General features: G+C 35.5%; 1 protein-coding gene and 1 long non-coding RNA gene across 5 annotated transcripts in view; one reads left to right on the forward strand and one right to left on the reverse strand.

Annotated features, from left to right (window-relative positions):
• The window catches only part of LOC141349054 (solute carrier family 35 member F4-like), a 58,255-nt gene extending 45,701 nt beyond the window's left edge, over positions 1–12,554 (reverse strand). The window contains exon 1 of one of the 4 annotated variants that reach the window (XM_073864754.1): positions 11,916–12,554. In XM_073864754.1, the coding sequence (XP_073720855.1) occupies positions 11,916–12,135 (220 nt within the window). In that variant the 5' untranslated portion in view covers positions 12,136–12,554. Of the gene's footprint in view, positions 1–10,885; positions 11,076–11,915 lie in introns of those variants that run through there. The other 3 variants (XM_073864755.1, XM_073864757.1, XM_073864758.1) reach the window with 3 other exon arrangements.
• Positions 850–3,425, forward strand: LOC129423500 (uncharacterized). The gene is made up of 2 exons (XR_012368285.1): positions 850–2,175; positions 2,593–3,425. It is a non-coding gene; the product is annotated as an uncharacterized lncRNA (long non-coding RNA).
• Positions 12,555–14,795: the final 2,241 nt, after the last annotated feature.

Raw genomic sequence — 14,795 nt, forward strand, 5'->3', positions numbered from 1 at the left:
ATAGCTCAACATTTGTTATAACTACCTTGACTGATTTATTTTTGGTGAGGATCAAAACTAATTATGAATTGCACTTGTATAGATGGATTTCAGTCATGTGACCTTTTACGTCATGCCGCCATCTTGAGGACCTACCGAGTACCAGTAGGCTATTGACAAGCATTGGCTACCTTGCTACGATTGTCGGATTTCTTATCTTTTACTGTGTATGATTCTTACGGATACAGTAAATGGCTACGAAAGACAACATTTCGCACATCGACTGTCATAAAAAGAACGCTACTTTAAAAAATATATCTTGGTTAGGGTGTGATGTCTACTCGATCCCTGATGCGTTCTTCCAGCCGCTGTTCGCTGCTACCGAACTACCATTATTTTACAACACTAAGAAGGCACGACACAACATGAAACTTTGCTCGAAGTATCACCTGGATTTCTACACATGAACGTGAGCATTGAGAACATTTTTTGTGTACACAGAGTTTACTAAAAAGAAAGGTTTTGTACAACTGACTTTGTCTGTTATGGTGTATGCTCGTCATCTCTGCCAGACGTAAATAATCGATTTCCAAATGCGAATGAATGAATCTCACACGAGGCTCCTTTTTCAACTAAAAGGTCAATATTGTTTGTCACTTGCGACAAAACAACGAATTATCTGTGCATTTATATGGAACTATCCATCTTTACTCTCCTCCCTCCTTACGTCGCATTCGGAGATCGCTACATCTTGACTGGGAAGATGGCGGCGAGCGGACGCCAAATCAACCAAAATCAGTTGTTCAAAACCTTCTTTTTAGTAAACTCTGTGTTCACAAACAATGTTCTCAATGCTCGATTTCACATGTACACTGTAAAAAGTCATTCTGCAGGCTTGTAGATTTTATGAAATTGAATATGTAAACTTTATTTAATAAAATTAATTTCATGTAGTTTGTTATTATTTTTGTGTTAAAATTCTTTAAAAATGACTGGAATAAAAACAACTTATTGTTTTTGTGAAGGATTTAGCTATTCTTATTGTGTATCTGCGCATGTAGCGAATACTGAATAAATCCAACGTAATATTAATCAGCTGTTTTAAATCAAAAACCATTCCGGGTTGTATTGCAGGTCGTGAGCGCTGAGCAGACGGATTTAGGAAATATTTCTGTTATTGTGCCAACATTCAAAGTTTTGAAAGCATTTCAGTCGAGAATGTATGTTTTTTAAACAAGAATCTGCAGTAGGTTCATAAAGATATCGCCTATTTAAACATTTCCTTCGAGTTTTGTGGCGATGGGAGCTCCAGATAATCAGCCGGCGCTCCGCGCGTAAATATACCGGTCAACGTCGCCTCACCTCGGCCAGTCTCTGAAAATCTCCGCTGGCTGTGACGTCAATGTAGTGTTTAAACTGTGGATAAAATTCATTTCGGGTAAATTTAACGGGCAATCTTTAGTCTTATAAGTCTATAAGCAGGGTTTCTTTGTATAATTTGTTTGTAATTTGTAAATATTAATTACAATAAGGATTAATATGAACTGGGTTTGTACGTAACTTCAGCTTTAGGACCCAGGAGGTCGCATATCTAGGATGCATTCGTCGATTCACATGCTGCGATTGGTGGTCCAGATGCAACTCATTTTGAGTGACAGAAAAACTGACCAATCATACTGTTCCTCTGAATGGGTGGGTTCTCTTATCACTAACTCTCATAGATATGTATCATGTATGTATCTATTATGACAAATTCTGCTCGCTCGCTCGCTTGGTTCGTGTTATAAAAATAAATGTGACTTTACTGCGGTCTTTTTCGGTTTATTTAGTTTTGTGTTAACTATATCCACAAAGTATTCGAATAAATTGGTAATATAAACTATTCTTCGCTGTAAATTAATTGTGTGCTCAATTGCGACGCCCTGTGTTGAATTTTCCCGCGAGTACAGTCATTACTGAGGGGAAATATAACATTATTCATTTAATTCCACAAAAGGTGAGTAAGATATTAAATGTATAAGTTGTCTTTTTAAAATGTTTAAGCTTTCTACATAATGTAAATTGAACATTTTATTATTATTATTAATTTCGCGACCTATTATCTAAATTGTGTGTTCATGAAGGCCTGTAACGTACTGCAGCTTCCTGCAGGCAACGTGAAACATTGCTGAGGGAGAACTTTATTCACAACAAAAGGTGAGGAATATTATTAAATGAATATATTGTACATATTATATTGTGTATATAGTGTATGTGTGTGTATATATACACATGTGAGTAACTTGGCTAACAAATAAATATGTGACTGTCGTGTGACAGAAAAAAATGTAGGGAAAAGATTTGCCCTAATTATAAATATAGATTATATATCTTTTCAAACATTTTTTGATATTATTTGTAATTCCAATGAGAATTTTTTTAATCAGTTTTCAATATTATTGCACATTTCAAACATACCTAATAAGCCACAAACTCAGATGAACTCCATTGCACATATCTTCCAGTTTTCTTTAAAACATTTTAATATACAAGTTTAATGTGTGGATTATTTCAATATTAAAGCTGTATACATTTATAAAGGTTTTAAGACATATTTGCTGTTTAATGTTGCAGGATAAAGATGAAGATGCGGGACTTGAGCAGCTTGTGATGGCTGTAATTGTAAAGAATGGATCTTCTAGGAGTGGAAGCCCAAAGGATGCTGGAATTGTTATTGAGGCCTTAAAAGTGTTCACAGGGCATGCTTTTCCTTGGATCTATGCATTGAATCTCCAGTATCCCAGGCATCTTTTCAGGTGTTTCAGAAACTTTTCTTGGAGCTGGATTCTTCAAAGTTTATGAACTGATTACAGTACAGTAAGTCTAAACTGCTGTCTGATTTTCTGGGTGTGAATCAATGTAACAGAACACAAACATGGAACCTTTCGTCGGGAAATGTGGACGGTTTTCTTTAAAGACTGTAAAATACTTTTTGAATTGTACACTGTTACAAATACATCATTAAAATGAGATGCTTTCCTGTTCTTTTGACTGCAATAAAATAAGAATTGATTCATCTTTGTCTGTCATTCTGAAATCAGATATAATACTCATTACTAATAAAAAATATTAATGGATGATGTTAAATTAAAATAGTATAATTGAATAGAATTTATTGTATAGTGCTAGGTCTTTGTCCTGTATACCCAATATTTTGTTTAAATTTAAATTAATTTCTAATTGCAAATTGCAGATTACCTTTTTGAATGGGTTACTATTAAGGAGTTTATGTAGTGATTCTAACACAATTTTTATTTGTGGAATTTAATTAATGATATTGCTTGTAATCTGTTGCCACACTTTTATTGAGTAGATATGGCATAATATTTTTTATTGTATAGTGCTAGATCTTTGTCTAGTATACACAATATTTTTGTTTAAATTTTAATAAAAATTTTAATTGCAAATTGCAGTTTGGCTTTTTGAATATGTAAATATTAAGGAGTTTATAGAGTAAATCTAAATCAATTTTGATTTGTTGAATGTAATTAATGATATTGCTTGTAATCTGTTGCCACAATTTTATTGAGTAGATGGGGCATATTATTTTTTACAGTGTAGAGACACAGGTGATACTTCGAGCAAAGTATCATGTTGTGTCGAGCCTTCTTTGTGTTGTAAAATTTTAATCAGAGGTGTAAAATACTTAAGTATTTTAGTTACATTTTCCAAGCATCTATGCTTTATCTTGGGAGTGTTTGTCTTGGGAAAAAATTTACTTTTCTTTACTAAAAAATGTTCACTACATTCTAAAGCATATCATACTGTGTATTCATTATATATTGCATATTAAAATTGATTTAATGCCTAATTACATAAAAATTGTGTACTTTTACTTTCTTGAGTAAAAGTACGAAAAAAAATTTACTTAAGTAAAAGTACAAAAAATTACTAAATGTTTAATGTACTTAAATATTAAATATAAACCAAAAACTTGAAATTATGAAATGTAAATGTAGTGGAGTAAAAATGATGATAATATGTTATAGAATGTTTGTTTTCCAAAGAAAAACACTAATAAAATACGGATAATTGAAAATTTACTTTTATGTAGAAAGTAAAAATACTTAAGTACTATACAACTCTGATTTTAATGCTCACAACATATTAAAGGCATAGCTTCTAGTTCTTTTGCGACCACTTCAGGTATTCAAAATGGCGGAAGACAATTGAGTGACGTCAGCTGATATTCATGTATAATTGTAGTACTGTATTACACAGAAACTGCAAAAATGTAGACATTAATTTTCAAATTACTTTGAATTCCTTAAAATAGTGATAACATAAAGTGGAAACAGAAGTTAGAAGTTTTAGGTTCCCTACAAAGTGTAAACTCAGTGGGTATGTGGCACTTTCAAAATATTGCAGTGGTGTTAAAAAATCCAAACTAGGAACTTTTCCAGGAATTAATCCCTGACATAGCAACATTAGCTCAACCAAGCTGGCACGAGTTTGGGGCGAAGCATCTGTCCAACCAATCACAGACTGGTATCAGCCATTTATTTCACATGTCCTCTAATTTCATTTTAAACCAAATATAATATTATATTACATTATTACATAATGGTCTGGAATGCTTGGTTCTGATTGGCCTGTGGCAACACATGCTTGGTTATGCCTCATCTAGGTACTGCCAGTGATTCTGATAGGTACAGTTTAATACTTACAAATAAATTTAGCACAAATATGTTATTAACATGAAAATTTACTTACAAATAATTTAACAAAACGCAAGTTTGAACTTGTAATATGTTTGAATATTCTTGCCTTAAAGCCGATATGAAATGGATTTTCATCATAAGTTTGAATTTGTTGCATGAGCTAATGACCTAATAAAATACATTTAAAATCATTATTTTGTGTCTATATATTTATAGGAATAAGTTATGTAGATCCAGCCAGTTGTTATCGTAAATAAATCCCTTCAGTCAAGTCCTTATCACCCTGTTGGGATTAATTCTGCAAAAACAACCAGCTGGCTGTACATTATCCCTTAATTAAAATTTGTTGATGTTATTATGGAATTGTCAGTGCAGTGTGATTTATGCACGCTGGTTTGTTAAAAACAAAATATACTAAAAGGTCAGTCTCCCAAAAAATAACATTTAACCAAAATAAGATTTTTTTCAAGCACACTTACGCAAAAAATGTGAACACTGCTATTGTGTATTTGGGTCTATGATTCTTGGCTGATACCTTGCATCAACTGTCTCTTGCTCCCTAGTAAGTCGACAGTGAAAGGTGCCTCTCTGGCTAAGTAGATGAGAACAGTCCCATCAGGCCTGCAGCTAAAAATAACCCACTAGGCAAGGTGGTCTGTGAAGAAATGGGAGGAGATTGTGTATGCGTAGTAGGCCTATGCATTGCAGTCGGCTGCAGATATGTTTAGATCAGGTCATATTGAAGCAGTCATCTCTGTACATGAGTGGTCAGAAGGCAACATGCCATTGGTTAATGCTTTTTTCAGCAGATTATTTCTGGTGCACACTCTGTACAAGAAGCCTTAAGTGTGTGAAGTCAAAACAGTTATTTCAACTAGACTGATCTAATATAATTACTTTTTAATGGTAGGGTTGTGTAATCAGGGCTGGTTAGGGACTAATAACTGCATCTCATTACAGATTCCATTTTGATACTTTTATAAAAAACATGTTATTGGTTTTATTTTAAGCAGGTCCTAAAAATCTAAAGAAAAAGGTGTAAGTTTATTATTGTCATTAATTAAATGTTATAGACAGTTTCAGCAGCAACAACATAAACAAACATATTTTGTGTATGCTACTAAACGCAACTTCCGGTAGACTTTCATATAGAATCAATAACAACAGAGTCCCTTTACAGTAGTTTATTTCTGATAACATGGGAAATAAATGACAAGTAAATTACCTTCATTCATCCATCATATCTAATCACAATTAATTTTTTTTACCCTTTACTGTTATTTTAGTCATAAAAAGACTTTAATGTGCCTTTAATGTTAATGATTAAAATGTAAATGATTTTGGGGAAAAGGGGATAACACGATTACTTAATGACTGTAAAACATGCATTTACACGCACACACACACGCACGCACGCACGCACGCACTACTCAATTCAATGCATTGTTTAGTGTTGTTGCAGAAGGCTACACGTGTCAAAGCAGTGGTGCCTTCAGAAGTGCCTTAAACACATCGGTCCAGCAGAATGTGATCCATATTTTAAACACAATCGCAAATGCATATAACTTTACAAACATACACAGGATAGTGATCTGACTTGGAGAGCATGAGCGCGAAGCTCTTTGCACGTGCGAGCGAAAGAGAGACAGAGAGCGGCATCATGATGCAGATGAATATATTTTAAATGCGAGGGATAGTTTGCCTCAGCTCGCATGAAATGCATAAAACTGAACAAATACACGAGGATTTGTGTTCGGACTTTGGACAGATGCGAGAGCGCGTGCATGTGAGAGAGGTGCAGTGAGACAGACGTGGATGAGAGAGTGCATGTATCTGCGCTCACAGTGAACGGAATGTTGACAAAACGTACAAAATAACAGTTGTCCGGTGACATCAAAGTCATGTAGAGTCGTGGAGAGCCGCTTCACATGGTTTCAGTGTTTTGGAGGTGGTCTGAAACGACGGGAGGGGGTGTGTCGCCCAGATTTACTCACGCCAGTCTGCATTTCCCCAAGAAATACGTTCTTCTCCCACACAAAAACAGAATTTTATTCAAAATATGCAAAATTACGCGAAATTCCGTGTTAACACTAGATTCCATGTTAATCTGCCAATTCCACGATTCCGTCCGCAATTCCGTGATCGCGGAAATTATAGGGCCCTAAAAGTGTACCGTATTTTTCAGACTATAAGTCGCTCCTGAGTATAAGTCGCATCAGTCAAAAAAAAGAATCATGAAAAGAAAAAACATAAGTCGCACTGGACTATAAGTTATTTAGAAAATTATAATTCTTTTTGTGGCATTTTGTTTATTAAGTCTTTCTCCGTTATCTTAAGTTAATGTTTCAGTTAACAGGTTTTTTCAGGGGTAGGCTACAGGAGCAACATATAGCGCACTCTCGTGGCTGTAGACGGTAATGTTTTCTTTTGTTCATGTTAGTCAGTATGAATTAATTTTGACATATAAGTCGCACCTGACTATAAGTCGCAGGACCAGCCAAACTATGAAAAAAAGTGCGATTTATAGTCCAGAAAATACGGTAGTTTATTTACTTATGTTTTCATACACACTAAAAAGTATAATATCAATGTTTTGATGGGACTACAACATCAAAGTGCACCTATTTCAGTGCTAAAAACAACGTTATTTTGTGTATTTGGTATAATACAATGTGTTCGTGTGGTTTATGGTTACAAAACCACATTATTTTCCACATACTGTACATTTTTCTAGCTCCAGATTTCACTCTCTTCCTGAAACACACGCATTTGAACAAAACTGTCCCTGATTGGCCAGCTAATCTGTACGTTGTGATTGGCCTGAATACCTCTGACGTCAGCCGGGAAAGTGACGCTCCTTACCATGTTTAAAAGATTTGCTCACAATGCAATGCTAACAGGAGTTAACTTATAGGCTGTGAGTCCTAAGCGGGAGGAATTATGATAATTTCGGTCTTGTCTAAATCACCAATCCCAGGAAGTAAACTGTTGCCTACAATCCGTGTGTTTGTTGTAGTCCAAGAAAAGAGATTTACGTTGGAGACGATAACTCGCGTTACCCTACCTTTTGAATATCGTTAACATGAACTAATACACTTACACAACGAAGGAAATGTAAAATCGTGACCATTGGTGCTCTTTAATTATTTACGTATTACCAGCTTTACAGATTTGTACGTATTTATATCCATAAATATTAAAATGAATAGTGAGTATTGGTATTTCTTACTCATATTAATGGCATGTTTTTATCATATTTTCAGACGTATTTTTTTAAAGTTTACTCATTTACCTAATGAAATGTTCTTGACCTTCAGAGAATAACACAATATAAAACAAGACTACACTTTAAAACCTTAAAATGAATAACATTTCTGTAATCATTTATCCATTTTGTAATATTTAGTTTGCTTGCCATAACACACAAAACACAATTAAGTCTATGCAGTCTTCTCCTATGCAACAAAATTACACCAAAACACATCATAAATTCACAAAAGATGTTAATTTAATTTATTTAATTTATTAATTTATTCTTAAAAATTCCTACGATTGCGAGAACAGATCCAAATTTAGCCCTTTATCCAGCGATCTTGATCCCAGTTCTTATCAGAGACCGTAAACGTATACTCGCATTCGTTATTAATTTGAATTCGAATATGGCCCCTCAAGAAGCTTTACTACACAATACTTTATGGCAGTAATAGCAAAAGCTTATTGGCTCTTGTGTGCTATGTCAATGATTGGCGTCTTTGAGTATATTTTTTTAATTTTGAAATGCGCGCCTTGACAGAGAGAAGCCAGATTAAGTTTCTCGTCTTGGATTAATAACTTTAATACTTCTCTGTACTTCATAAACTCTTCTCCAGAGAAGACAGTGGCTGCAGCACATCTTCATTTTAAATATTTTTTATACTGCTTTTAAAATTTCGCAATAAAAAAATGATTTGTTATTACACTTGTCTGTTAAGCTTTTTATGTCTAATAGTACATGATTTTAATAAATTGTTTTGGGGCAGACTTTATTAGTGGCTTAAAGTATCTTTTAAATGCTATATTGTTAGTATTTTTACAAAGTTTTCCTACATATTTCTCTCTATTACGTTACAGAGTTAAAGTTTTATGTATTTTTGTATAAAAAGTTTGGGTTTAGGGTAAGGTTTGGGGTAGCGTGGTAACATTATCGATAAAATGGTTAAAGGGAAATTATACAGCAATCTTTATGGTATGAAAGGTTTGTAAATGTTTTATGTTTTTGTAGCTGTACGATTCAGCATCTATTTAAACTTAGAAAAAATAAGTTGTGTTTTTGAAAGTTACATATTATTACTACCTATTATCAGTGAGACCAGTGGCGGCCAGTGACTTCTTTTTTCGAGTGCGCTCGATGCGAAGTTCATCACAACATGTATGTAGCCCGTCATGTGTGTTATTTGCTTTTTCAAAATGTGTGTTCTGCGCATCGAAAGATCCTGTGTGCATCCCGTGTCTTGTCAAAATACATGCCTGCCGCAGATGCATCTAAAGGGTTTATGATAAAAAAGACGCTTGCGTTTGCCAGATACTCGTATAATCTTATGCGTAATCAAAGTTTACTGTTAAGGGAGTGTCTTGCGTGTATTTTGTGAACATGAGCGTCTCTTTTATCATAAACAGTTTTGAAGCGTGTGCAGCAGGCACTTATTTTGACAAAACACGTGATGCACATGGTTCGCAGGACGCAACAAACACATATTTTGAAAACGCAAGCAACACACATGACACTCCAAACACTTATTTTGAATTAGCGCCCCTCGGATGAGTACTTACGAGCCGCCACGTGAGACCAGGCTGTTCAGGCGCGTATTTTGCTTGTTATATAAATAAACTACATTTAAAGTACTTTGTTGTTATTTATTCCTAGCGGAGTTTACCAGAAGTTACGTGTTGACAACTAAAGCTGCTGTTTATGCTGTTACTGCTAAAACCGTCTATAGATGAAAATTAAAAGCCTCTTGAAAGTTACTAGCACCTTTTACATACAATAGCTTTCCACACTGCACTACACCATATGTTATCTTCTTTATAAACCTTGGGTTAATCATAACTTTGTAAGTCTTTTTACACAGATATTCTAGAAAATCCACAGATAGTGTGTTGCTTGATTTTGGTTCATTTACACAGGCAGTGATTTTCTGGAATCTGTGCATGCGTTCACACACATCCCGTAAAGATCCTAAAGATGTGACATCCTGCTATGCATATGAAGTAACCGTTTTATAAAAGCAAGAATCCCCGCGAAGCAGTGGTGTTACAGTGCATTTTATAACAGCTAAGGTGGTTTCAAGAGCTTCGCGTCGTGCCTAACAACGCCCCTTAGCTGTTATAAAATGCACTGGTAACCCACTGCTTTTTGGGGCTTAAAAAACATTATTTAGAGTGAAAAGAGCGTTTTGGAGCATTTTAGTTTAAATCTTTTGACTGTAGAAACAAAGTCATACACATCTGGAATGGGATCTGGGTGGGAACATTATAAGTGAATTATCATATATGGTTGAACTATTCTTTTAAGCATTAAATTTAAACTTTATTGTCAATAACAAAACATACAGGCTGAGTTCTTTCTAATGTGTGGTGGTAACAGCTCATAGTACTTTCACATTCTTCTCTCTGACACTTTTCGCTCTGACACTTTAATTCACTACATAAAATGCTGATTCAGGCATTAAAGCAGTGAGACACATATAGCATACTTTCAAAAAAGACAGATTACGCTGACACATTGCCCATTAAAAACAAAATTTATATGAGAAAATGTGTATTTTGTGTGTTAGAGAGATTTTGTTTTGACCTGACTGTAATTTCAGCACGCATCAAAAAACAAAAACTGAAAATCCCTTCAAATTCAAAAGGTTGAACATTTTACTAGCATTTCTTTCCCAGAAGCCCTTGGGACTTTGTCAAACAACAAATTTTAATTGTTTCTTTGTCATTGTGTTATTTTGTATTTTATCTTTGCTTAAAGTGACATTAAGTGGCACCCCAATCTACGATAGGCTAATATAATACAGCAAGTATGGGAAAGATACATGCAACGCAGAGTTAACATTCCCATCTTCTGTCAGGGATGCAAAGAAAAACCACATACAGTAAGTGTAACCACACATGCACATGCACGCACACATATATACACACTGATATTCATTATACATGATTCATGTACTTACATGCTGGACAAGTGTAATAACGGCACACCAGAGACTCAGACTAAACCACCGTTGCTCACACATACAATACTGTGTGGTGTATTTGTGTATAAACAGATCCACCTCAGTCGTTGCAGTTGGCGTCATTCAAAAAAGCCCATTAAAATTCTGCATGCCTACAAAAACAGAACCTCAAATCCTTCACGTGCCAAGATTCCTTCGATTGCATTAAAATAGACTGAGGGTAATGAAATTCAGGAAAGGCGCACAGATCTATAATTAGGGGCATCCGATAATCACTCCATTCCATTCACGTAATGTAGTCATTTTAACAACATTCAGCAGATCATTGTCTTATACCTAATATCACTGTAGATTCAGTGCAAGCATGCCAGTTTATCCAAATGTTTAACTTTTTTGTTGCTTTAATGCATTAGTTACTTTCTAAATCATCATAATTTTGTTTGTAACACCACTATGGCTAAATTGTTATAGGCTGGGTTGGTTCTGACCAATATTAACCCAGTTATTGGTTAAATCCAACCCAGCATGTTTTAGTGTACATTTGCACCTATGAGCAGAATATTAAATGAAATAAACTGTGTTTACAGCAGACTCCATTTTTTGACACTGATAAAATAGCCTCCACTAATATTTCTTAACTGTATATTATAATATAATATTTTCCTATAAAATGTTTGTACCATTTAAAAACAATTCTTAGATAATTCTTACTATATTAATTCTATTATTTACTTTATATAATCTGTATGCGACCCAATCCGGATTTATTCAATGGTCTAACAGAAAGTTCTGCAAAACTATGTGTCTATGTGTTACACAGATTAATTTAGTTTAAATAGCAAAGTTATCAGCATATCTTTTAATTTTAATGCAAACTAAATCAACCAAAGCAGAAAAACAAATCTTGTTTCCTTACATCATTCAGGTCCACCACAAGTGATCTAACGTTATACACAAATGTGCACATGCATACTTTTATGACTGCCTCGCTGCATTTGTTTTCTGTCTTGTGTTTATAAACACTTACTTCTATGACTGGAGTATCCGGGGTTATAACCGTAATAGCCAGTGATTCGTAAAATCCGGTCCTCAATGTCATGCACCCCGTTGGCCGTCACTTGAGGCGCATCCAATCGGTTGTTCACCTGCGGAGACGCCTTGCCCTCTAGGTGCGTGCTCTTGCCCGGTAGAGGCTCCAGGCGAATGCAAACCTCCTCTCCTAAACCATGGCTTTCCGTGCTGCTCATTTTACCTCTGTCCGGGCAAAACGGCAGTTTTTATGTCACAAACGATAAGCATACGATAAGCATACGATGAAAGCATCACCCGAGTCAAATTCCAGCACACGTTGCTTTGAGGAGTCGAGCAGGGTTGTAAAACTTACACTGCTGCGCCTTTCAAACAGAAGACAGCAGAGGGCGTCACGAGGCTCCGAACAAACGGCAGCAAGGTTCGGAAAGTCCGCTCACTTCGGGAAATCGGTTCTTTCGGACAAAAAAAAGATTCGCCTACTTTTTGCTAAAATTGTTTTTCAAAAAGTAAGTAGTAAAGTAGTAAAATTATGTTTGTTTATATAGTTGTTTGTTTTATATATTAAGTTAAACGATAGCCTGGCTGTCCAACATGTCACCCAGCTCACAATTTTCAAAGATCCGTTTAAAAGAAAATGATTCGTTTGCGATTCGGACACCACTTCAGCGGAGTAAAAGATTAGAAACGATGAGACAAAACATTTCTCTCGTGCTCATGCAAGGACAAACGTTTTGAGGATTTCAAACTGCAAATCAATGTATGTATTAATCTTATACGGTATCACAATGAGAGAATCACTGAAATATCAACAAAAAGGTTAATTTGAATAAATGCTGTAAAATATGCGAAAAACTCAGTAAACAGACAGATATGGACTGATAGGTCCATAAAGAAACACAATTTAGCACATATATTTTGTAAATACTGCTGTAACGCCCTACTGAAAAATCCAGCAAAGACAGTATAAGCTGGTAGCTGGTTTTAGCTGGTTTAAGGTGGCAGTAGCTGGTCTAAGCTGGTCCTCTCAGCAGTAGCTGGTGGGTCAGCTGGTCTTCCAGTCTGACCAGCTAAGTCCAGCTAGACCAGCTTAAAAAGTGACCAAAACACAGCTAGACCAGCTTGCTACAACCGCAAAAACAAATAAAACCAAGCTGAGAGACCAGCTAAAACCAGCTCACCAGCTTATGCTGGTCTAGCTGGATTTTTCCAGTGGTGTAGTCTAGATTTTTGTAGTGAGTATACTGTGATTTTTCCCTCTCACCCTTATGCTCACTCGTCCCAGAGTGACACCCCATAAGCACCACCACACTTACAGATGCATACAGTATAGATCTTCATGTAATCGAGAGCATTCTGAAAGCATAAACACATAAACTAAATGTGTTATCAACATGTCAGTTTGTTATAAGAAAAAAATACTTTTAACAGTCAATGGGTTTACAGCTGGGGAAACTGGATGGATTTTTAGACTGGTTTAGTGTTAATCAACATCTAACTCAGGGCCAAAAGTTACTCAACTGTTAATTAAAATTAAATAAACTGTTTCCAATCTTCAATCCGTGGCTAACACATGCATTGAAGGAGAAAAAAATATCCACTCTTTCAATAGCTATTATCTGACAACTATTGATAACATTACCATGTGTAATTTAATGGTGTAAATGTTTTTAATTAATACACATTTAAGATGACCATGAATTAACTCTAATTTGCATAGTCATTGAAATAAAAGCTTATTTTATGCATATAATACAAGCAGTGTCTAAAAATGAAAATAGGCTTTTACTTAATTATTATTACAAGACCATCATGTAGCCTTATATTAGACACCCAAACCAAAGTGAAGAAAATTATCTTTAATTTGCAAGTCTGAACTGAACATCAACGCAGACATGATTTTCCTCAAAGTTTAAGATCATATACATCTTGAACGTAGATATATAAATTAACACAGAGAAGGAAAGTTTAACACTATGAAGCACAAGCAAACATGCTGAAAGCTAAAACCATCAGGATATAATTACGGGCTTATTTTATTGCATTTGGAGCCTTACCTCCAGATAAACTAATAAACTGGACTGATGTTTTAAATGTTGTTTACTCACATGTGCGTTGTTAACTCTCCGGATTTTATATTGCAGCAGCTCGTTCACTTCACATGGATTGTTTGTTTACAGTGTCGCGTGAGCAGCTACACTGCAGGTTCGACTTCATTTGGCGCTAAGCAGACCCTTTGGTGATGTCAAAGTACCGCGAGAGCGATTCAAAGCAGATTTCTCCATGTGATAAATGCAATCGCTCTCGCGGTACTTTGCTGTCACTCGCCTGTGGGTTCTTCAGGTGCCACACCAGTCTGCTCCCCAGTCACTTTCGCGCCGCTATGGTAATTTGATTTCATACGCGAATCGGATCGCGCAGTTCGGCAGGAATTCAAACACACCAAATATATAGCCTAATATATGCAGTTCAACCCGCTAAAATAGCAAGTGTAGCATGCTACTGGTCAGTGCTTTACATCTGAATTATGACTAAAAGTTTGAAATGTCAGAAAACCATGCTGTTACGCATCCTCAAGCTATTTTTAGTGGGTATACGGAAATCCTTGACAATTTCTAGTGGGTATACGGCGTATACCTGCGTATCACGTAGACTACACCAGTGTTTCCCAACCCTGGTCCTCGGGCACCCCCTCCCAGAAAGTTTTAGATGTCTCCTTATTTAACACACCTGATTTAACTCATCAGCTTGTTAGGGAGACATGTTTACCATTTTGGAAGGAGACTGATGAGTCAAATCAGGTGTTTTAAATAAGGAGACATCTAAAACTTTCTGGGAGGGGGTGCCCGAGGACCAGGATTGGGAAACACTGGACTAC

Source organism: Misgurnus anguillicaudatus, unplaced genomic scaffold (assembly GCF_027580225.2).
Source record: "Misgurnus anguillicaudatus unplaced genomic scaffold, ASM2758022v2 HiC_scaffold_28, whole genome shotgun sequence".
Classification (NCBI taxonomy): Eukaryota; Metazoa; Chordata; class Actinopteri; order Cypriniformes; family Cobitidae; genus Misgurnus; species Misgurnus anguillicaudatus.